This window comes from Phalacrocorax carbo, chromosome 12 (assembly GCF_963921805.1).
Source record: "Phalacrocorax carbo chromosome 12, bPhaCar2.1, whole genome shotgun sequence".
NCBI classification, from domain to species: domain Eukaryota; kingdom Metazoa; phylum Chordata; class Aves; order Suliformes; family Phalacrocoracidae; genus Phalacrocorax; species Phalacrocorax carbo.
In genome coordinates, this window is record NC_087524.1 from 9,319,788 (window position 1) to 9,344,929 (window position 25,142).

A 25,142-nucleotide genomic window follows, 5' to 3' on the forward strand; every position below is an offset into this window, starting at 1 on the left:
ATGCTCTGGACATACGCGGTGTTGTTATCAGAGCCTGTTTTGAAGGCTGTGGGCAGTTTCAGTGACTCCATTACTGCACTTTAAAACCATTCAATGTCCTATGGAGAGGTGGGTGCAGCAGCTATTCTCAGAGCCAAGTTATTCGGTAAAATTAGAGCACTGAGATGGGCAAACAGGTTAAAATAAGTGTGCCTTTGTGGTGCACAAGTTTTTTTTGGTGAGTGACTGCTAGCAAAAGGTCTGAGCTACAAAATTCAGATCAGGATGCAACGTTGGCATGAATTGTGTGTATATTCACTGGTAGCTTCTTCTCTTTCACATATATGCAACCCTAGAAACTATCAAAGAGGTGTTGAAAAAAAAAAAACAAGACTGGAAATGACCAGAAAAAGAAATTTTTTCATGTTTGTCTATGGATCCCTTGACTTTTATTTATCTCAAACAATTTATTCTATCCCTCAATATGTGTCCTGTTTCAGAAATGACTGTGACTTCATATATATTTTAGAGAAGCTGAAAAATTTAGGAATGGAAGTTTTTACACTAGGTATTCATTTTTAGTTAGCCTATCTATAAAAAAGGGATATAGCAGAAACAGAGAGGCAGCTAAGAGATAAGCAATGAGGAGATCCAGCAGCCTGAAAAATTTCTGCCAAAAGAGAGGCTGGGGTGATTTGCTTTGATCATCTGTCAATGGTCTTGTCCCTACAGACCAACATGACCCACCTGGGGAGGTGGAGTGGAGCAAGGTTAAGCTGGCCACTTTTGCTGGCTCTGGCTCTGGCTAATAGCCATTTGTGGTGGTGAACAGCATCATGTTTGCAGTGATAAAGGAAATATTTCCTTACAAAATACTGCGAAGCCTGAGGAACTCATCAGCAGGGTGTCACTAAAGCTAAGGGCTTAACAGGGCTCCAGAGGGGTGGTAGTAGAGAACATAGCTGGTTTGGAAAAAAGTAAGTGATACTGGAAAGGATTCAGCCTCCTGTACTTTGGGGCATAAGACAGCCTCGAAATAAACAGGTCTTAGGAGGTAACCTCAGGAGGTTCTCTCTGCGGGGCTGCTGCAGCTTATGTCATCTTCTGACCACCCAGTATGGGCTGTGGGAAGAGGCAGCATGCACTGTCCTGGGTCATTAGAGTGCCCAAAGTGAAAAGGTCAGGCTCACGTGAGCCGCTTCCCGCTGCCAAGCTCCCCCTTCCACACAGTCTGTTCCTCCTGAAGGTGTCCCTCTCCAACCTGCCTGCTTAGCCAAACCTCTATTTTTCTTGGTACTCTGCACCTTATTTCTCCTCCTCCCTGTGTGAGGATCAGGAGAAGGAAGATGATTTATATGCCACATAATTTTTAGCATCAACTCCCAGTTGGTTCATCTCTCCCTTAAAGCATTTATGAAAGTGTTTAAAGGTAACAGCCCTGTTTGTCTGGCCTCCCTGCTCTGTTCTGAAGGGATAGCACTGTTGCTGAAAGTGGGAGAAAAAAACAGCATGGAGATGAGGGGAGAAGGCTGGAATGGCTGATGCTGAAGTTGAATTAAAGTGTTCTCATCAGAAACCAGGATTTTAAGCTCTGTGGGTAGAGAAGAGGTAGAGGTAGAGTTCAGGCTCACCCTGATGATGTGCCATTACAACTTCATGTATTTACAAGCTAAAACTAACCCAAAGGCTGGGAGGAATAGGGTCCAGGGTTTTTATTACAAAGCCAAGAGTTACATTAGAGGTGTAAGCATTATTTTATAGTAGCTACGTAGACATAAGTGTCAGCAATTAATTTGCATAAAGAATGTATATAATTAGTTTCTATAGTTTATGTGTTTGAGGAATAGAGTTTTCAACTGTACTGTTTAGTCATGTGTCTTTACAAAGCAAACTGGCATATTGTTAAGGTCATATTTGCTTTTGTTGCATCCCTGAGTCTATCACAGAATAATCCTTTATTCTGTTGATACTCTTTATTCTGTTTCCAAATCTACGAGTATCTCCTCCCAAACATATGTGCATAGTGTAGTGTGTATGTGCACACAAGGAAAAGGAAACAGATGACTTGTGTTCAGTATAATGATTGTTTTGTGCTTGAACTGCTGCAGGCTCCCTGTTGAAAAGAAACTCATGCATCCATTCACTAATGAACAAAACTGCTGTTGTGACTGTGTTGATCATGCATTGACTCTTTGTGTAGGGCCTTGGTTAGAGAAAGATGTAATCTCCCCCTGCTTCATAGCCTTTCTTCCTCTTCGCTTTCCTTACCGTAATCATAGCGTGCTGATCAATGCCCTCAGGACAAGTGGGATCTCAGCTGAGGTTCCCATCAGTTGGAGGAGAGAGGAGAATGGATGGTGGTTGGTGGAGGAATCCAGGTGGTTTATTGCTGAGTGGTGCTTGAATATAAATTAGCAAGGTATGTGTCTGAGCTGGCAATTAGCATGGGTGGATAGGATCCAAAGACACATGGAGGCAATGATCAATGGAGTTGCTGTTGCAAAGGAGGAGTAAGAGAAATTGTCAAGCTGTATGGGAGTGAAGTGGAAGATTTTCCCCTAAGCATGGCAGCTTTGATACAGCCACTTCACATGGGCTTTGCTCCAGTTTTGGAACTAACTCTTGCCTTCTCTTCTGATGTGTGGTCTCAAGATGGCCTGTGATTTCAGTGCTGAGCTGTGGTCTCCATGTTGTGCTCTGTACTATCAGACTGTCCGGATAGGACTCTTCAGTATCTTTGTAGCCTTTACTGTTCAAGATGCTCTAGAAGTCTTTAGTGATTTACAGAGTGGGCATCTGACTAACTTATATTTTGATCTACAGTTCCCCTCTGAAGTACTCCTGCCTTTTTTTTTTTTTGCATTGAAAGTGTTTTTACTTATTACTCACAGCAGATTTGAAACCCTTTTCTCCCCATTCTGCTTTCAGATTCCATAGGTGGGTCATTTTCAGCTTCCTCACACCGATGCCACCATAAGCAGAAGCACTGTCTCCCCATCCCACAGTGTGGAGCTCTGTCCATTAGCCCTCTGCTTTTCCATCCTCACACGAAGGGATCCCAGATCATCATGGACACGACACAGAAGGCAGTGAAGCGCCAGGCTAGCTTCTGCAATGCCATTACCTTCAGCAACAGGCCCATCGTTATTTATGAACAAGTCAGGCTTAAGGTGAGTAAATGATACCTTCCCTTATTGCCACGGGAACTGCTGTGAATGAATGTTGGGGTGCACCAGGTCTTTAGCCCTTTTTTGAAAAACACAGTAGTCAGATCTTGACCTTAAAGATCTATGACCTTGGTTGGCATTTCTTCTTTTTTCACTGTAGTTGTTGGAGCCATTGGTACAGACTGCTGTAGAAACTGTAAACAAAAGGGAAATCCATGATCCAGAAGACCTTACCTTGATGTTAGACAAGAAACAATAGATAGGTTGAGTTTGCTTGGAAAACAGCAAGAAAAAAAGGGCTCTGTTGGGCAGTCCAAAAGGCAGCAGCCTCAGTATCCCTCTAGCCAACATGTCCTCTAGGCTTTTCATGCATCCTGCAAAGGATTTTTACTGGGTGGGCTGAGGGAGGGTGAGGAGATAGTCAATGCATTCAGTTCCACAACTTTTCTTCCTTCAGTTCTTTAGTTCCAGCACTTTTTTTCCTGTAAAGAAGGCAGCAGTGAGGGCTGGTCTCATGGAGGTGGGAGTCAGCCTCTCCACAGCCAAGAGGTAAAAGGTGAAAAGGACCTGGAAGTCAAGGTACTTGCTTGTGTGCTCGGTAAGGAAGATAAAAGGGTTTGGCTGAATGGATGAAAGTAGCAGTCAGTGCAGTCACAGTTGCCATCTAAGAAAAGGGTCTTTCTGGCAGTCTGCTGACTGCTTTGTTGAATCAGTCGCCTGATAGCATTAAGGTCAAAGGAGAGAACATTGCAGGCATCACATTTTTCTTGCTGGTGGAGGCTGATTTCACTTCCTTTGTGTCTGTTGTAGTCAGGAGGATGGAGTTGGCACCCCTTGTGCTGCAGCTGGTGTGGGAAGTTCAGTCTAAGATGGCATGTGCACCAAAAGCTGCTTCCCAATGAAGAAATGCATCAGTGCCCTTAGGAACCAAAGCACTTCTTAGGCTCTCAGCACCCCGGAGGATCTTGGGGACCTTTAAACTTAATCCACAGATATTTTCCAATCTCTCTCTAGTTTGTGGGACTGCATTTTTCAGTTCTTAGCTGATTTCATGCCTTTCTTTGGCACAAAGAAGGTCATCTTCTTTGGCAACTTTAGTTCATGGCACACATGAAAGATCTGCCTGCAAATCCTTCATTTACGCACAAAGGTTTTTCCAGGAGATTTATCTGCATGTGGCTACTGAGTCTGAACGATCCTTCTGTTGCCCATTGCTAGAGGTCCCAGAGTGCTGGGACCTACAGCAGTGTATCAGCCTTCCCTGCCTCTTCCCTTACAGGCAGCAAAGGAGCAAGAAATGAGGAAGATGCCTTCTTTTGAAAATATAGAGGTATTTCAGTGATTTCAGGCTCCGCCCCATAGGTAGACAATCCCTCCTACAGGTTTGTTATGTTTCCTGTGGAGATCTTAACAGCTTCCATTCAGGCTAGAAACCCAGCAGGACTCACTCATGTTGCCTTTTGGCATGGATTTTTTTTCCATGTTGGCCAGCAGTTTAGACAAACTGCAAAAAAATGATTTGGGAGGAGATGAAAGCAGCATTTCATTTTTGAAAACACCATGAAACATTTGTGTGGATTTAGTGGTTTATGCAAAGGTTCTGGGTTATTTCTTCCTCATTCTGAACAATGTAGCTATCTCTGGAAATTCACGCTTATTTATCACTGTATATTTTAGGATTTTAGCTTGCATAACATACGTGAAGAATACACATGCAAATCTGAACAAGGGATTTATGAGCAGAGTTCCTGCTGAGTCCAGTGGGAAGGTCTCGTGGGAGTAATCAACAGGCTTCAGCAGAACTTATACTCTAGGGATGGATGAAAATGTGAAAATATCTTTGCTTTTCTTAGAAGTCTATCCTGCAACTGCCTTGTTATTGTGTGTGCCTGTGGAAAATGGCATCTTAAACCTTCTTACCAGCTAAAGACTAACCATGAACCCAACCATTAAGGTTCTATAAAGTTTAAACTCCCTTTGGAAAACTATAGAAAATAAGTCAGGAAATTTCATTCTCTTTATTAGGTATTGTATCTTGGGTTTTATTCTGAGATTTGTCTGCAGCTTTGGGAATGCCATCAAGTAGCCAGATTTCCTCTTTCTTTGCCTCTGATATATATGTCCCAGTATGTTTTCTTCCATCTAATTCAGGGCACTGCCAGGGAGCAGGGTGAGGTTGACAAAGGTGGCACAAGGCAGTAAAGAGCTGGAGCCTGAATCTGTGGGTGCAGCCATGGCTTAGCAGTTTGGATGTAGATTGTGTCTTTTCCTCCCCTTCTGGTAACCGGTGGTCCTCCCAAGCTTTTCTGCTAGCATTGGCTGCTAAAGAGAGATTTTGGTCCATCATTAATCATTGCCTTTTTTAGCAAAACTCTGTACCCTTTGTCCAGCTGTGTCTAATTCTTGGCAGGCTTTATACTAGATTTTAATTTGGATATTAGTTCGCCTGTGGTCAGACTGTATTGAGAACTGTTTATAGGTGCTGATTAATACATGGAACATGTGCAGCCTCGATTATCATATGAATACTTTGTACGGCCTGTGACTGCTGTGAAGCATTGGCAAGAGACTGTGAAAGACTAAATTGTACAAATAACAATGAGGCCATATTTATCTCAGACCCAAAAGCTTTTAGGGCTTGCAGTAAATTTGCTGCAATAAATAATCCAGGCTTCGTCTTGGAGTGTGCATATATTCCCCGTTTTGTCACGTGTATGCCCCATCCATCCCCTCCCACGGGGGACATGCGTAATCCTATCCCAACCTGGCCAGGCATATGAAACAGCAAATCTGCTTCAGTACTTTTTAGTGCCACCCCAGAAGCAGGAGCTTCGCATAGTTCCTGGGGCTGAGGTTAGCGCTCAAGTGTTTCATGTAAACAGTTTAGATGCTTGGCTAGACTGAATAGGGATAAAGAGCAGTTGATAACTTTTTTCTGAAGCCCTGAGTTATTTTATCTGCTGCTTTAATTACAAACCAGAAGTCTCTAGGCTTTGAACAATGTCTTTGTTGTGAAATTGTTGTGCCCCCAAGGGCACATACGTGTTCCAGATTTGCCTTGCAGAGAAACATGTGAAAGAAAACCACAGTGTTTACAAGTGTGATTAGAAGAGAATTCAGAAGTCCAAAGAAAATGTCATGGAGAATCCCTTGGTGAAAATCCTGTGCTTCCAAGCTGGGACACAAGGGGCTGCTGCCAGGCTTTTGAGGACAAAGTCCTGTAGTCCTGGACAGTTCAGTCTCCGGCTTTGCCACTCATCCAAGCCATTAGCACTTTGGCAGAGCAAGAAATTACAATAAGGTAGCAAGTTTTGTGTGACATCTGGTAGGTGGTACCTACCCATGTTTCTGCTCCTGTCCTGCTGCCAAGAGTGAAACCGCTTGAGACTTCCAAGGCTTTGATGGAAGAGGGCTATCTCAAGTACTCTCATGTTTGCTGCAGGTTCAGTGCATGAACAGAAACACCAATTATGTGTCAACTAGCATGCAGGAACTCTCCTGGCCCCACATCAAGGTTGGATCCAGCATCTTTGAAATGAAAGACCTATAGTCTGGGTGCTGACAGGCTGAACCCCTTTGAGAGGAAAAATTCCCAGCAGGTTCATACTCAAACAACAAAATGAAAGAAGAAATTCTCCAAGGGTGTCATTGCCATCTGGAGACCATACTAACCCTGGAAGGCTCCCTGCTTCCATGGGAAGAAAGAGACCTGGTAACTGGGTGGTGTTTTGATGTACTGCATGTGTTTGGGACCAGTTGCCTGCTCCTGATAGATCCCTTTCAGTCCAGGGCTCAGTCCGTGTGAGAAGCAGCTGATGACCCTGGAGGCATCTGTGATCCTTTGTCCTGCTATCTCTCAGGTGCAGAAGGGTGGATATGACACATGCACCATCCCAAAAAGTATAGCAGACATTCCTGACCCCAGACACACTGAGTAATGGCATAATGACAGCTGGGGTGTAGATGTGCATAACATATCTTGAAAAACACCACTCACGGCTGAAGTAAATAGTTTTCCTCAATCATCAGACAACATCGATCATTGCCTCCTAGTTGTCTATTTAATGTAGTTAAATACTTTAAATTGTGCTTTCCTACATGCAAGTTATTTGCTACAAGGCTGTGATTTCATCCAGTCTGACAAGATAAATAGGGGTAAGACTGTCTTTTACTTGGCTGGGAAACCAGAAAACCCTATGGTGGTGACTGGGATTCTGGAACCAGTGCTTTTCCCTCAGGTCACGAGAGACTCCATCATCTGAGCACTGCAGGGGAAGAGCTCTGCTGCTGCAGTTGCTGAGATAAAAGCTCTTATGGCCATTTTGGGCACATTTTGCAAAAAGATGATTCCTAGGTCAAAAGAAATTGCCCTAGAAATAGAACTGAGTCGTCATGCAGCTGTAATTACATTTCACCTCTCCGCATAAATTAAATTTTATTTTTTTTAATTAATATGTGTATTGTATCCAAGTGTGCAGTGTTGCTGCTTGCAGCTGGAAAAGCTACAGCAGTGTCTGGTGGATAATATGTTTCCTAACCCTAGTGGGCTCATCTGCACGGTGGCCATCGGTGCTCAGCGGCTTGGAGCCTGTAGTGTGTAAGTAGATGTTCAAGTGCCAAATGCTGTTATTGCTGCTATTATCTTTGCAGATCACTAAAAAGCAGTGTTGCTGGAGTGGGGCTCTTCGACTCGGGTTTACTTCCAAGGATCCATCGAGGATTAACCCTGACACTCTGCCGAAGTATGCGTGCCCCGACTTGGTTTCCCAAAGCGGTTTTTGGGCCAAGGCTCTGCCAGAAGAGTTTGCGAACGAGGGAAACATCATAGCCTTCTGGGTGGACAAGAAGGGACGGGTTTTCTATCGGGTGAACGACTCTGCTGCGATGCTCTTCTTCAGTGGGGTGAGGACAGCAGAGCCCCTCTGGGCTTTGATTGATGTCTACGGACTCACCCGTGGAGTACAGCTCTTAGGTGAGTAGATGTGTCTAAATGTGCAGAGATGATGCTGAGCCGTCCCCAGCGAAGGGCTAGCCTGGCACTGCCTGTCCCTCTTGCTGTGCTGGCACTGGTGGAGGGAAACAGCCATTGTTCCTCCCCAGAGCATCTCTCAACCTCAGCCTGGATTAGTGGGTATTCGAAACTTAACATGTGAATATAACATAAGTGGGAGGTGAGAAGAAACCAGTACAGTATAGCACTAGAAGCCATCTGTAAATAAGTGGATTTCTGCTCAGAGGTGTTGCTGTTTCAGAGCATAATCTGGAGTGTGGCATATACCTTGTAAAACTTTCTTGTTATCTCATCTGCTGCTTTCCCCATGCTGAAGTGGGGAAATGCATTTTACGTATTATGGATAAATCCTTCCTGGATGGCACTGTCATGATTTTCTGGCTGGTTTAGTGGGTAGATTTGAATGGGTGTCTTCCAAATTACATGGGAGCAGCTGCAGCTAGGTTTTCCAGGATGTCGCTTTCACAGGGGAGTTTGATTGGTCCTCTGGAACCTGAAGGTTGGATATACAGTTGGGGTTGGAGGATGAGGAGTGTAAGTGCCTGTGTTTTCTGCCATCCATTGTCAGCTGAAATGGAGATAGTTTGGCATTCATGAGGATTCGATCTAGCCCCAAATGTGCAGGCTGTCAAGGTTGGGCTATGTGAATTTGTACATCTTAGAAGAACTGAAAAAAGTCTCAAAGTTCCCAACTTAAGAGGCAGCTAGGCTGCTGGGGGACCACAGGTGTCAGCATTCAGCCTTAGAGTTGGCTTTGCTTTGTCACTGGGGGGCAAATCACAGCACTTCTCGCTGTAACAGTAGTTTCATGGGTCTTTTTTCCACCATGGAAAAGGTTAGATGGTACCTGCTGATCTTCATGAGCTGCAGTTCCTTCTAATGATATGATCTTGCTAGGCTGAGAGAGATCCTGGCTTCTTCCTGTCGTGCAGCCTGATAATCTTTGTTTAAATGACATCTTCATGCTATATATCAAAAACTTTAATGAAGCCTCCTCTGACAGTTCTGACTCCTTTCTGCACTGCTTGCTGTAGTAAAAAAAATATAGTGGCAGGACTGCCATAGCAACCTACAGGACAGGGAAGAGGGATGTGTGTTCAGAAGATGAAGAAATGGGTCTGACCTCTCCTTGCTGCAAAAACTACCATCCCAAGATTGCACAAGGCAGAGGAATGAAAGAATTTCTCGGCAGCTTTTTGCTTTCTTTAAGTAGCAGGAAGATTTATCTTTTGTTGTGAATCAGCTTGAATTGGAGCCACTAGGCAACTGTTCATAGGCCAAGGTGGTGATATTTGAATTGGGATCTAGAATTTGGGCAAATGTCATGCCAAGGGTTCAGTTAGGAAGAACTTACAAATGACTCCAAGTCCTCCTTGTGTTCTTGCGAGGTTTGGCACCTCAGGACTCTTCCGCCTGATTAATGAGGGCCCATAACTCTGGATTACGTGTTTACTTTCAAAACACCCAAGAAATAATTTCCTATCCATCATCCACCCCTGCTTTGTCCTAGGATCTTCCACATCCCCTTTCACAAGGAAAATGTGACTCTTGCCAGCCACTGGCTTGCCTCTAGTCTAACAGGCGCTGGACTTTCTGGTAGGTATAAAGTCCCTGAATGAAGCAGGCAGCTTCTGAGTTTACACAGTTGGCGTGGAGCTCAGATACTTATTTATAGCTCATTCCAGCAGCCTTCAGCAGGCTGTAAGCCTAGCAACCGCACCGAAACATCTTCAACTTGAGTCCTCTCTATCGCCATTCATTATTGCACAGCACTAAAATTCAGAACAGGGAAATCGTCGGCTGTGTTGCCTCTGGATCCTATAGGCATACCCACTACAATGCTCTGCGTGTCTGTTTTAGTGTGGCAGACCACACATATAGTACAGAACAACCTGCCAAAAACTCCTGGGACTTGACAAATGAATTTCATAGCTTAGCTACAAACATATGGTTGAATTCAGCCTGGTATGGCATGCAGGGCATCTGATGGAGGCTGGGGATGCTGGAGTGGTATGTTGAACAGAAGAGCCTAGCATTTCAGATTCTAGTTCAGTGATTTATTCCTTCCCCCAGACCCAAACATGTTCCTTGTTCTTGAGCCTCACTATTTTCCCAATGACTGTATGGTTGCAGGATCATACTGCACCTCTGTACTGCCTCCATTTGCTTTTATGTGTATTTCACCCAAGAATCTGACCAAAAGCTTTAGCATTTCCGGTGGCTGTCTTTCTGTCAATTGCAGAATTATTCCCTCCCCACTCCCAATAATGTAACTTCAATTCCAAAATCAGAATTGCCCAAAGGAAAGATGTGCAGCAGTAAATCTTGTGTCACTGCAAGATCCCAGCTCTACAGGGGAATGCACAGCATGCATTTACGTCCCCAAAAGTCACAACTTCCAAAACTTAACATTTTTGTTTCACTTATCTGCATTACAGTAGCAGTTCCAGCCAAAATTAGGGACCCAGTAAATCAGGGCAATGACCAAGTCTAGCGACACTGTTCCTGTCTTACAGATTTAACAAAGACAGACTTGAACAAAAGGGGGCCCAAAGCCTAGAAGAGTTAAATGATTTGACAGAGTTTATACAGCAGTGTCATCTGATTCAGGGAAGCTATCAGCCTTGTTGCCCAGCTCAGTCCTTCCTCCCTCTCTATCAGCATCGCAGGCATTGCACAACACTCTGGCATCACTAAATTGTGCCTGTGGATGAAAGAGAAACAGCTGGTTTGTACCTTAATTTTTAATTTCCTTTTGCTTATGGCTTTACCCATAGCATCAGCCTTACTGATAATTGCACACATGTCATTACTGCTGGCAATGCACAGGTTTATGTGGCTGTTACAGGTGTTGCTGGGTCTGACTGCTCTTGCTGTGCATTCAGAAGCAGAACCCTTTAAGCACCTTCTTTGCCCACTCGATTTTGTCCTGAAACAGGTAAAAATGGCTTGGATGGTCCACTGCATCTCTGCTGAGGTGGTCCAAAGTCAGTTCGTGACCTCCTGTCTTGGCCATCACTGTTGGAGTGAGTCAAAATGAGAGACTGGCTTAAATCCATCCTGAAGGTGTCTTCAGTGATACGGTTTGCAGTTCTCGCGTGCTTGGTCACGGGTGGGAGGTCACTCTTTGCTCTCCTTGCCTCTACCCATGTTACAGACCTAAGAAGGCTTAAATTCACCCTAGAATCTGGTGCTCCTCTGACCACGAGGTCTCAGCTGCTGTCTGACACAATACAAAGGGTAGTGTAGGAGATGTTACAATCGAGTGCATGCATGTTCTGTGTTTTAGGGCATGAGTTTTAGCATGGATGCAGGCTTAAGTGACCTGTAAACATGCCCTTATACAGTGACTGTCCTGCTGACACGCTCAACTTGAAGGCAGAATGGTTTACAGCTCTGCTTCCCTTTTTGGGCAGCTAGTTTTGCACAAGTGCACTTTTACATTCCAGGATAATTTAAAGTAATATTTACTAGAAATGTGGCTTAGCCTTATGTTATCACTTCAACATACACACATGCTCATTCACACTTTAAAAAGAGTCCGAGAAAAATGGAATATAAGCAATCTGCTGCCTTGCTGCTATGATAAAGCATCAAAAAAGAAAAGGGAAGGACCAGCTGTTTAAATCCTGGGGTCTTCAGAGCCCTGGACGAAGGACGGCAGCTCATGGGAACCAAATGGTGTTGTCTCATATTAGGCTGCTTCTTTCAAGCACTCGGCTAGTGAGCCTGGCATAGACTAAGAAACGTTCATGTACACTTCCTATGGACTCGTCACTGGAGAGCAAGGGTGGCAGCCTTCCTTAGTGATGTGTAAGTTAAAGCGTAATGCACGTCTTCAGCATTTTCCTGTAACTTTTGGTGGGGAATTCCAGGTTTACCTGCTGTATGGTGCCTTTTTGAAAATTGCCCTATTTTTGGGGCAGTGATATTGTAGCACAGCATCACAGAATGGTTGAGACTGGAAAGAACCTATGAAGATCGTCTAGTCCAAGCATCTAGTGTCTTTTCTTTCAAAGTGTGACAGATATGCTCTAAAAGTATGGAAAAATAGGACTGCAAATAAGTAATGATTTCAGCATAGCATCCCTGCCCTGTATTCCCAGTGGGGTAACGTGAGGAATGATCTGTTCATTTTCCATAGTCCCATTTGTTACTAGTATGGTCAGCAACCAAACCCCTTTATTGTTTATTACTCCACTGACGCTCTTCTCCCATTCATCTCTATTTGAATTCATGTAGTATTTCAAAGTAGTCTTAGTCTTTTACCAGCACAGACTTGGAAAACTGAGGATAATTGTATTTATATTGGCACACTGAGAGGCACCTGTTGAAAGCAAAGCTTCGCCACCTCTTGAAAAGATAAAATATGTGAAAAACTAGTAAGACCTTGCAAACTGGGAAAATTTTAAATGCACATGTATTCAACGTACATGTGTTAAATTTACCTGAGGTAGAAACAGTATAAATATATACTTCAGTATAAATATGTGTGTGTATATATTTATCATAATTCAAGCTAGTGTATATTTGACAAGGAGGTTGCACATTTTGTAGGGAAGGAAGGAAATGTGGTTTGCTTTCTTTACCCCTGTCAATCCTTAGGTAAATTGAATCTCTAGTTCCAGGGCACCTTTAGAAGAAACATTAAATAAGCCGCAAATGAGGTGGATTTATGGGCAAATTTCAGGTGTGAGTGGTATAAGGCTGATGACAAATCTAATTTATCACATGCATCTGCAATTTTACCATGTTGTTATTACTATTGTATTTCCCAAGTGCAAAATTTATTTTCCATTGCCCACAGGAATCCATTTCTGTTGCTATTCTGGCACATGCAAATAAGCAGACTGATCTGCTGAGTGTGCTTCACACTAAACAAAATTGGATAATCAAATATGACTGCAGTGTATTTTTATAGTGTATTGTTGAAAGTGGAAGCTATAAACTATTTACCCTCTCCATGGAAGTCTGTGACTGTCTGATGGAAAAGAATAATATGTGTTTAAACAGAGTCCTACTTAATGAAGGCAAGATATACACGACCTGCAAACAGTCAGTTGTCATTGTTTTTCCCCATCTCCGAAGGGGAGAGAGAATTTAAGTTGCTCGTAAAGTTTTATTCTCTGTAGCTGTTGTCTCTATGGCAGCTGCAGGAAGCTCTTTAACATGGCTAAAAATGTGAAAACACTTTAATAAATAACTCATCTCTTGCCATTTTATTTAATCCCAGCTTTGCCTTAGCACCTCTGAAGGGACATATTTTTCCAGATGCAATAAGTACCTGAAAGTTAGCCCACAGCCCAAAGGCAGCTCCCTGTACCTGAAGGTCTGCCTGTCCTCCAGCTCTGTCTTGCTTATGATGATAAGGCACTTTTTGAGCAAGCCAGAGCTCATTTTTGCCTTGTGAACACAGTGGCTTTTTTCCCTTCTCTTTGCATTTGACTGTAAACGGGGAGAACTTGTGCCCATGAGCTTGGCTGGCATCTGTCCCCGGCCCCGCCTGACCCAGGCGGGAAGGCAGCCTCTCCCTGGCCCTGCCCTGCCCTCCCGCTGCCTGCGCTGGCAGCGCTGGGGGTTTCGGGCTCTGCAGTTGAATGGCAAATGCCCAGTAAGTCAGAACAGCCAGATGCCAAGGAAAAAGTCTCTGAGGAATCAGCATTTCAGACTTCAACGGGTCTTGGCGAGGTGTTGAATTATGCAACTGCACACATGCTGTGTGCGTTTCGTATATTTTATCAGCATAGCGTAGTACAGTGTACCTGTTGCTTTCACCTAAGCCACCTTTGCCTTAGCAGGCCTGCTTATGGAGCTAAAGCATTACTGCACGTGAACAGAAAGGACAAAATCTGGCACGTAATGTGCTATTGGGGATATGTACATAATCCAAAATTTTATCTGCATCAGCATCGGGAGAGCCTGCAAGTGAACCTGGGTAGGAATAAACTTAAGAGAGATTAGTCTGGCTGTTGTTGCCCAGACTGAGAAAAATGAAGACTCTAATAAGACAGAATAACCAGTGGAAAAAATAAATTCTGTGCTTTATAAAGTTCCTTTAGTTCTGGTAAGCTGAAATATTGTTCCTAACACATGCAAGAAGGGCTATGCAACAATATTTTCCATGTTTCCCATAAAAGCCCAAGGAAATATGAAAACTCTGACAATTGTATGTGGTGTTTACATTATGGGTATGCGTATGCTGTAGTTCAGGTGCTGACACTGCAAAGATAGGCTCCTGTGTTAAAAAAAATTATGCCTTCAATTAAATATCTGTTCTGATAGTTGGTTTGTTGCTTTAAGGAGGTAAATATTGCTGCTTTACACTAAGAAGTTTATCTTGCCTTTGCTAAGCGTTGTTATTTTTTAGCATGATTGTGGAACCTGTAGTCTGGAAACAGTGATTCCAATTAAAAGGGCTTTCACCATCTTTTGCTTCTACTAAAGGTATAAACTACTGCAATAATTGAATATATGCTGAATTTATTATATAGCTATAGTTGGTTACAGAAGTCTCTTGTATAGGCAGGGCCTTAGAGAGTAACAACGCACCACTAATGGAACAGTATATTCTTCTGAGAAACATTTCAGAGAGTTCCTTTGTTAACAAAGGTTTTGGCACTTTTTTTTAAACCATTAGGAGATAAGGTATCTATGTTGCTTTTTTTAAAAAAATACGTTCTTTTATCTGATACTTAATGCCATATATAATTGTATTTTCCTTCATTTGTCTAGCGTGGTTCCTACTATAATTCTGTAATAAGTGCCTTATAAAAGAAAGGCGGAGAGAATATGTTGGTACAGGGACTTAATCTTTGCAGCTTTCTTAATACCTGTCTTCGAAGTAATTGCCAAAATAGTTTAAACTGTACAAACCTTGGGCTATAATGCTGGAAGCTAATTCCTCTTCATTCACAAAGCTATAGCTTGACATAAACAGAGTGCATTTACTCTGGTGTAAGACAGTTGGAGCTGGAGGTAAGTTTTGGATGTAAACTGAGTAGATGATCTGGTGAAAGTGTAACAATTTTTGCTAATCTTGCAATTCCAGCTGTTCCAGCTGTGGAGGCCCTTTCCCTAAGCCTGTATGACAGATGACAGCTAGACATTGCTTATATGATAAAACTAAACACTGGCTCTGTCCAGTATGTGTCTGCTGGCATGAGATAGCACTTTGTCATTTCAGTGTCTAATTGGTATCACAGCTGCTGAATATGCAATTTACCATGCAGAGGATATGGTTTTGCTGTCCCTGTAGGTGTCTGAGTTATTTAAAAAGTTTGACACCTTTAATAAAATTAAATTGGCTTTTCCATCCGTATCAACACCAGAGCTAAAAATGAGATTCCTTTGTACTCCAAAGCTTCTGTTTGTTTTTCCAAGCTGTATAAACAGAACTGTTGTTGTTGGATTCAGTCTGGAAATCCTTACCGATAGCCCTACTCTACTCCCAGTTTTACAGTCCTAAACTTACGGCCTCTTGTGGAGTCAGTCTGGTTTTACACTGTGAGCAGAATCTAGCCCCTGCTTTTTGCTCATCCATCACTTCTCTTTGGTCAAATACTGAGCAGCAGAAGCTCCTCCAGACCTTGCATGGCCTGTCCCAAAGGAAATAAAGCATTTTGACTGAGGGGAACCTGTGCTGATCCAAGCCAGGACGTCTCCTTCCAGGTACCCTTGTCAGGAGAAATGAGCCTCTCGAGGTCTGTGTGGGTGTAACTGCTCACAAGTGGCTGAAAGATAGCAAAAATGCAAGTGGTGTCATCTGCTTGTACAGACACAGAAGATCTTTCATTAGCAGCTCAGGTCTGCACTCACTAAAAGCTACTCTTCCAGCACTGACGGACTGATGCAGCAATGCCCAGCCCAGTCAAGTATGCAGTGCTTCCTGCCACAGCATTGAATTCTCACCAAACCGTGCTATCAGTATAACTGTCGCTAAATTATGGTGCGTTCTTGCATCAGAGAGTTATTGTCCATGTGTGATGAGTAAAAGTGTGCCTGATACTTGCTACCAGTAACTGGCCTTAGACACAAAGTTTCACGCTGAATCATGATGCCAATACGTGGGCTAGAATGACCTATTTGTTCATTTATGCCAAAGAAATTAATTAGTTTGGATTTCATGGGCAGAAACAACCTCTCTGCTCTCCAGCTGTATGTGACCCTTATCTGACGTGTACAAAATGGAATGCATATGACTGTGTGTCTGTACGAACAGTACAGTGCAACTTTGGGGTTGTATAGACAGAGGATGTATTGAGTCAAATGAAAGAATTTCTTAAAATTAAAATTTTCAGTGGTGCTTCCGGGGCAGGCAAATGCAAAGGTGTGACCGGTGCTCTGCGACAGGGGTTGGGGAGAATGGGAGTATGCGTGGAGGAGGGATCCCTGTGCTGCCCCGTGTGGGTGTGCACCCTTTCATGCAAATCTGCTTTGCCCATGCTGGAGGCAGAGTCTGGGGCTGAGTGAGCCCTTGGTCTTTTACTGCTCTTCTGTCCTCAGCTTGCTGCAGTCTTGTTCCTAGTCCTGGCCTTAGCTTAGGACATGCATTCTAGGTCACTGAAGGTCCATTGAATCCAGTGTTCTCTCTCTAACAACGACCAGCTTCTCTAGGTGTTCCTTGGAAAAAATGTCTGCAAGTGCAGGTGTTATTTTTTACTGCCTTTCATCCTTAGTCATCCTGAGTTACTACTTCTGTTCTCCAAGATACACTCCCTGCATTGAAACAACTCCTGATTTCGATGCAGAGGCTACATCACCTCTGCTTATGATGCAGCTGATCCTGCAAGGTGCTGTGTTCAGTGAGATGCTGGGCTCCTCTCTTTGGCTCAGACATTCAGGGAAACCTGGGTCTTGCATTCTTCTATCATGCTCTTTTAATCACAATTAAATAATATGTTCTTCTGACAGTATGACATGTTTCTCGTATGTTATGGCATTTGGTGAAAATATCATGCCTTGTACTGACATGCACTAGGTAACTGCTTCTTCCTATTGTCATGGGAGTCATAGCAGAATGCTGTTGGCAGAACTTTATGAAATTTATGAAAAGCATTTCCGTGTATATAGGCTAGAACAGTATGTCCAGTCACTTATAGGTTTTGATTCTCATGCATCAGCATCATTTTAATGTTAAAGAGCTTCACAGAAATATTTTAAAAGAAATTTCCATTCCATCTGGTCCTATTGGATTTTGAAATTAAACTTAGTTGGGATTGGTAAATTTTTAGGCTGTAGCTAGGGTTAAAAGATTGATAAATCAGATTGCTGGCCATTGAATCAAATTTTGTGTCACTGGCTATCGCGGGTGTGTTTAAGATGAAAATCTCTTGCGATGCATCTGGCCACTGGTGTGACACTTCACAGATGATTAGTTCTCTTCAGGAAAAAAATAAAAATTAATTGCTCGATCTTCTTTTAAGAGGATAAAGACCACTCCAGGGAAAAAGCCTTTAGAATCCAATAATCCTATTCCATTCTGGTACCATGCCAATAAATACTACACCATTTGCATGGAAAGATCTGAAGCCTCCAAAATCTTTAATGCATACTGTTTCCTCTTTCTCTGCATGCCCAAGACCGGAGGACCCCAGCACCTCAGAGCTGTGTAAGTGTTTAGTTGAACCAGAAGACTGATGACAATTTGATCAATATATTTCCATAGACATTTGCATTTCCTCCTCAATCTGCCCTGGTGTTTCCCTAGTTGATTTTCTTTGCTTTTTTTGGTGTCTGTAGGCAGCAGCCATCACCCTTGTGAGCCTTTCACAGGCACCAGTAGACCTCTCTGTTATCCCAGCATGGCTTGTGTGAAAGCATCTTTTTTACAAAAACACCAGTCCTGTTGGTTTCTACCTGTCTTTCTAGGCCTGACTGGTTCTAGCTGGATCTGATTCAATGAATCCATACACTGGAGTATACACATATCTGAGATGAGCCTTGATGTTGCCCATATTTGTCAAAACACTTTTTGTTGCTTCATTCCTAACATTGTGGAGTCTGCAGGTCTCGACTGTAATGCTGCTCGGCCAGGTGGAAGGAAGTTGGCTTCATGCTGAAGGTAGTGCTAGAAACAGAAAGAAAACTGAACTGATGGAGAATTTCATTGTGGAGCTGCAGAGACTAGCAATTTCAATTTAGCCTAATTGGCTCAATCACTTAAGAGAAATACATAAATAATTTGGTCTAGGCCATAATCACTATTATGACCATTTGTGTGATTATTTCTAGTGCTTCAGTTTCAGATGTGAGACCTAAAAACACTACTGCTCCATAAAACCCAGATAAGCTCCAGAGTCTAAGTAACAGTGTCACAGTGAGGCAGAGGGTGCTTTATATTGGCATGCTAATGGATGAAAGCTGATGGAGGAGAAATTCAAGTGGGAAGTAAAATACCATTTTTAAAGGTGTGTAGTTTCCAACTGGACAGATTACTCATTCTCAGTTGCTCAGAAAAGAAAACTGCATAGGCTGAAGGGCCTGAATTCAGCAGGGTGGTTAACTACTTACCCGCCTCTTGCACATATGTGGTTGTATTTGGTGAGCCAGAAATCAGGTATATGCTTGAGTAAGTCTGTTAATTCACATTCCTAAAGATAGCCATGTGCTTAAGTGCTTTGCTGGATCTTTTTCTTCACCATCTGCTTGTTACTGGGCTCTGTGCAGGGCTTGCTAGGTCAAAACCAGTGGTCTGTGGTTAATCAGTAATCAATGGTTATGCAGGGATCAGGCTCTGTGCTTAATGGTTTTTCTGGCCTGAGAAGTAAAGACTCTTTGAGGAGATGGAGGAGGAGGATGGGAAGGAGGAGGAGATGACGTGAGCAGGGGAGGCTGGAACACAGTGCTGAAGTTGGAGGGGAGGTAGAGCGGTTGCCTCCCAGCAATGTTTGCTTTTCTTGGAAAACGTGGCTAGTTTCAGTGCAGGAAGGTGTAAGAAGGGGTCTAGAAGCATGAGGGGAGCAGGAGGATGAAAGCATGGAAACAAGGTGCACTGCTGTCTGAATGTGATGGAAGAGGGGCAGGTTCAGCAAAGAGAGATCAGGTTATATTGATGGGGAAGGCAAGAACAATGCAGTGACCATTCCTTTCTTGCCTTGTTTCTTCACTCGTACGAGGTTCAATTTACACTTGTAAATCACTGGCTTATTTTGACTTTGTGTTGATAATTCTCATAAATCAAAGGCTTTGGTTTCTTTTTCTCTTTTTCCCCTCCTTTATCTGGGAAGCACAGGGGGTTAGGTATGTTTGAACTGTTTTGCATGGGCCACTGTGGTTGCCTGGCATGTTCCCTGAAGATAAGTGAGCTCTTTTATCAGGTCAGATACGTACTACTGGCACTGTCTCTATCAAAGTGATCATGAAGACACAGGAGAAACATGACGCATGGGGAATATCTGAGTAAATGTGTTTCTTACATCCCAAATTAGACTGGTGGCTTTTTGTTCTGCTCTTGATAACACCTATTCCTCTTTTTGCAACTTTGCAATGTCTCTTTTCATCATATAGTTAATTTATTATAGAAGTCTTCTGCTAATAACAATCATTGACAATTGGAGCCTGGGAAATAGCCTGACTTCAGTTTAGCTAGATTCAGCGTAAGCTCAGCTGACATTTATTTTAAGTGTTTTGCTGGCAAGCACAAAAGTGAGAAAAAATAATTCTTAGCCCCTCTCTCAGGGGGGCACAGGGGTAAAAGCAGCCATGGGACAAGTCCTGCAGCCATCTCTTCCTGGCTTTAGCAAAAGGGTGAAAACCAGCAGTAAATGATAGCATCTTCTCCAACTCTTCTGGGTAGACCTAAAGGCAACTTCACCATCATTTCTGGAGATGTTTCACTGTTGGTTATTCTGGCATAAGCATCATCCGGGATGTATTTGCAGCCAGCAGCCCCAGATGCTCACAACTGCTGTCCCCTCCTCAAGATGTTCCTATCGGCCTATTTGACCAAGCTATTATTTTACGGTATATTTAGTTCTTTTTTATCTTTCCTCACTGTCAGTCTCTCCAGCCCAATAATCCTGTTTTCTTCTTTACCACAGCCTCCGTATCCTGCTGTCATTCTAAAAATGCTTCTGTGATGTTAAATCTTTTCTAGTTATATGATGAGAATTAATTCATTCTGACACAGCCATGAAAATCTGATTCAATTCCTTTTTTTGGTATCTCAGTCACAGTCCTTGATCACAAATCAGCATGAGTCAGAATTTCCCAGGTTATTATTTCCTCAGAAAGGCTGATTGCAACCCTGTCTCCATATTTAATATCCTTTTCCTCACTGCAGTGAAGCTTTTCCTCACTGCAGTCAAGGCTGCAGTGATTTTGTTTAGAGACCTGTCTGTTGTTCTGTCATTCGATGCTACAGGTGGAAAAGAAGGTGACACCAAAGAATATCCCAGACCGGTTTTAGTGTTGTGGTTTCCCATTATCAGGTCCATGCTGGCTCTACAGCATGAGGGTGACAACAGAAACTAGCAGGATTTATTTCTCTGCAGACTAAGAAGTCTTTGGTCACAGGTGGAGAGGGAACACAGTTGCTTTATTAGCTTGTGCCAGGACATGAGAATTTAGTAACAATGGGTTTTCAAACTGGCTGTATTGTGCTGAGATCTTCTGCCAAAATGGACTGTCCTGAAATGTTTCAGATTTCAGGTTCTGAATCCTTTTGAGTTCAATTGGTTAAATGAGTAGCTCATCTGGAGTTACTAAAAGTAGACCAGAATGAAAAATAAGTGAGAAATACTCTCTTTGGGACCCTTACCATTCATTTATTATCTCCAATACATATTTGTCTCTCAAATTTTATGTCTGGAGTTCAGGACTACATTGGCTTCCCATCGAAAGAGTGGAGTGCCGTCAGTCTGTTCTTTTGCATTGAGCTCTGCTGTGGCTACGAGGGTCTTGGAGGCATGAGGAGGCTTCCCTTTCCTTACAGAGAGCCTCTGGCTCTGGAACCAAACACAGCAGGAAATCCTGCTTCCACTCACCATTGTACCTCTCCTTATTCTAAAGGATGTGCTGTCGGCTGAGCAGCAGCTGAAAGGGCTGCAGGAAGGAGCAAGTGTTGCTTCTTGCAGGTCACAGGAGGCAGGCGAGGTCCCTAAGCCTGCCCCAGGGGGTTTGTCACTGCACAAATTCAATGCCCAGCTTGAGGACTAAGGAACCATTTCCCTGTTTTCTATTGATTGCTGCAGTTTCCTTTTGTGGTTCTCTGGGGTTCATCAAATTGGGCACTAGTAGCTTTAATAACCACTTGGTTTTTTGATTCCTTGTTTGCTTCCTACCAAGTTCTAGGAATACTTTTTCTCACATTAAAAGAGAAAGAAAATGCTCAGACAGAGATTGGTCCAATATTTTTATAAGGGAAGAATATTTATTAGGATTTAATTGTGCAGGAAAAGCAGTCAAGCACTGCCTGCAGAAGAAAGCCTTTACACACTGGTATGAGTACATCGGATTAATAACTAGTGCTTAGGGACAAAAAGCCATCCTTAATTTTAGTGGTAAAGGAGCTCCCAATTCAGGCTCAGATTTCTCATATTCGTGGGACAAATTACCCAAGTGTCTGCTTTCTGCAGGTGGAGATACTGCTTTTCTTCCTGACAGGGGACTGTGGTTTCAACTCCTCTGGGTTATTGGACAACTCGTGCTAAAGCGTGCAAGCCAAGCTACCGGTCCAACAGAAGTGCCTTACCTTTGTTTGACTTCTGTGCCTTGTGAGTGTGTTTCTGGCAGAGACATGAGTTACTGTGTCATGACTGAATTTTATATTGTGTTGCATATGCCAAAGGCTCTGCTGCGATGCTCCTGCTAGACACAACTGTTATTAAAGTTTAGGTGACTGAACTCAATTTATCCTGAAACTTCCAAACAATTCTGGGTATTATTGGTGAGGATAATTAGGATAAGATGCTGGTATGCTGAGCAGAATGGGTGGCCTTTCTGTGAGGTTCATCCAATATTAATCAGCCATGTAATTTCCCTTAAGTGACAAGGTACAATTGCCATTTTTTAGGCCCAATTGCATCTTCATGCTATGAGCAGAGATGAACCTCTTGCCTGCATTATTGAGAATTGCCCATTTGGGAAATGAGGATGCTGTAGGCTGGAGATATTGCCTGGGAGCTCGCTTGTGACACATAGAGACAATCAGATGCTGAATAAGCAAGAAATTAATTCTTCCTCCCCTTTCTCCTTTCCACATGAGAGACAGGTTTGTTTTTGCTGGAGCTTTGCCTGCTTAAAGGCTGCAATGTGGAGCCAGTGTGTTCCGTCTTACTTAACCTTTGGCATGTCAGAAAGCAACTAAGGGTAGGGACAAAAGCCTTTCCTGATGGCAGTATCTGCTGAGTGTGGCTGCAGGGCAGAGGGGGCCTGGGGGAGCTGAGTGCAGGGGTACCAGCCCTACATTAAAATGTTGGAAAACAAACTCACAGATGAGACAAATGTAGTACTCTGGTTTAATACAACCTAATAGCTGCGCTTCAAGTGGCTTATAATGAAGAACGAATCGGTATACTCTTTGTTAAAAACAGTGATAGCATAATAAACGTAACCTTATTGAATTCAAGGAAGCATAAATCACTTGTAATTCAAAAGCATTATAAAAAATAATTATTATTCACTGCTGAGCTCAGTTTTAAGTCTGTGAAATCTTCTTTTGTTTTGCTTTCAAAAAGGCATTTCTCTTAATCAAAGTTGTTGCAATTAGATGGAGTGGTAATGACCTAGAAGATAGATGAGTGATGTTGCCTTTTTGAGGATCTCTACGGCTGCCATTTTCATAGTGTGAATAGTGATGCTTGGTGTTGGCGGAGAAGCTCCCATGGATCAGAGCTCCAGCAACTCGACATGTGTTTTGCAATACACCCCTATTCCCCCAAACCTATCATGATGTTGAATTCCATCCACTTAAAACAGAGCCTATGTTTAACAATAATTTAAATCATTATCCTGCCTGTCAGCTTGGAGTTAAGGGGCTATGCAACTGCGATTGTCTGTTTAGAAACTGCCTGGAATAATAACTTTCAGATGTCTCAAATATGCACCACTTATCTATAACATCTAAATACAAATGTCTCCCCGCTGAGCAAGAACGACACTGTTTACCTATCACGTCCAAACCATTCCAGAGGGTTTGCTTGGCGTGGAGCGGAAGGCCCTGTATCCGCAGGTCCGACAGCACTGTCAGTGTAATGTTTTTCAACTCCTCCTCACCTTTAGGTGATTGCAGAGAAAGAAACAGCCTAAGCCTGGGGGTGACAAGTGAAGAATGTCCCTGAACATGCATCCCCCCCTCCCACCCCCACGCCAAGGGTAAAAGTGCATTGCGAGCCAGCCCCATCATCTTGCAGACAGGATGATGTTCATGCCGTTGGGTCCCTGCCAGCCTGCTGTGAGATGATCCAAATGCTGAATCCTGCATGCCCTGGGCGTGCTGGGACTGGGCAGTGTTGAGGCGCTTTCGCTGGCTTGGGGGCCCCGGGCTCTTTCTCCGCGTGCAGACCTCAGTGGAACCTGTCAAGTCTCATTGAATGTCAGGCTCTGCAATTGGCTTGTGCCGTATGCTCCCCCCAGCTATGGCACACGGAAGATGTGTGCTGTGCAGCTGGATGGCTCTTCTGCTGCCTGGGGAGCTGATGTGCTGGATGTGGGCACTCAGCATGTCCCTTCAGGGGCTGCAGGGGTGATGGGCTGTGGTGCGGGGCTGCCCCTGCAGCTCATCCGTGACTAATCAAAGCAGGGAGAGCTGAGAAACTCCTCCACTCCTTGCTACAGCTGACCTGTGGGTTATCATGGGGGAGCCTCTGTGAGTTTTGGGCCCTCTCCCAAAGGTGTGGAGTGTCTCATGACACCCATGCCTGGGAAGAGGGGAACTTCATCCCCAAAACTGGCATTGGGTACAAAGGCCTTTGTGTGTTGCTCCTCAACCTAATCGGACATGCTACGCAGCCTCCAAATATCCTAATGCATCCTGGGGAGGCCCATGCAGTGCTTGGGCTTTGCTTCCCCTGGGCACACAGAACACCCTTAGCAGCACTGTCCTGTTGCAGACAGTGATGTTAAATAAGGAGAAATGAGAAGCATTTAACTCATTTTTGCATCATCTTTGGTCCCTAGGTGAAGTCCGAGTCACAGGTCTTATTCTGTAATATGAGACCTATGCAAATGTTATTGACGTTCTTCCTGGGGCTCTTATCCCTTTGATCTCAGTGAACTCCTGGGTTACCTGTTGTCCAGCCCCTGCAGTACTGCTGCTCTCCTCATATTACACAACAGCAGCTTATCTGAAATGTATACATTCCGGGCATTGAAAATTGCTGTTATTTTATTAGTTTTTATAGAAAGTGTGAAAGTTAGACTGTTAGCAGGGGACAGACTTGGTACCGGATTGTTTTACATGTCCATGGTTATGGAAGCAAGCCTTCCCCGGTCCAGTTTGGACAGCAGCTAGCATGTGTGTCCCCTCCAGCAGGGCTGCCACCAAGGAGCACTGCTGATCTGCTGCGTCTGAGGACAGGTTGAGCCCATGATAGCGATTTTCAGAACTGCTGCAATTAATGAAGTGTGCATAGTATTGGCTGAGCAAAGAACGTGGTTTCTTCTTCCTTTTCCTTTTTTTAAACTAGGCTTCCTTGTAGGGATATTGCTTGGAGAGGAGTCCTTTACTGCTTGCTCTCAGCCTGCTCAGGAAACCAGATCAGTGAGGGTTGGTATCTGATGGCTTTCTTCATGCAGCACCTCTGCCTCCATGCACATAAATATACAGTCCAGTTTACTTGCTTGAAATGCCCAGTCTGTGTTTCTGTTCTTCATGAAATATTCATCTGCTTGGATGTAGTAAGCCAGGTTTTTCTGGTGGTGATGTTTCTGTTCAGAAGCATGCACAGGCATGTGGCTCCAGCGCCTGCTCAGCTTGCTGGAGCTGCCTGTCCCAGTCCAACATGGTGGTGCTCGGGGAGATGCTCTGCCTGGGAAGCTGCACGGCT

General features: G+C 43.6%; 1 protein-coding gene across 3 annotated transcripts in view; it reads left to right on the plus strand.

The window, feature by feature from the left end:
* The window catches only part of NEURL1 (neuralized E3 ubiquitin protein ligase 1), a 168,343-nt gene that overhangs the window by 98,557 nt on the left and 44,644 nt on the right, over positions 1 to 25,142 (plus strand). For all 3 annotated transcript variants that reach the window (XM_064464073.1, XM_064464075.1, XM_064464074.1), the window contains exons 2-3: positions 2,908 to 3,149; positions 7,797 to 8,118. In XM_064464073.1, coding sequence (XP_064320143.1) covers positions 2,908 to 3,149; positions 7,797 to 8,118 — 564 coding nt within the window. The remainder of the gene's footprint in view (positions 1 to 2,907; positions 3,150 to 7,796; positions 8,119 to 25,142) is intronic.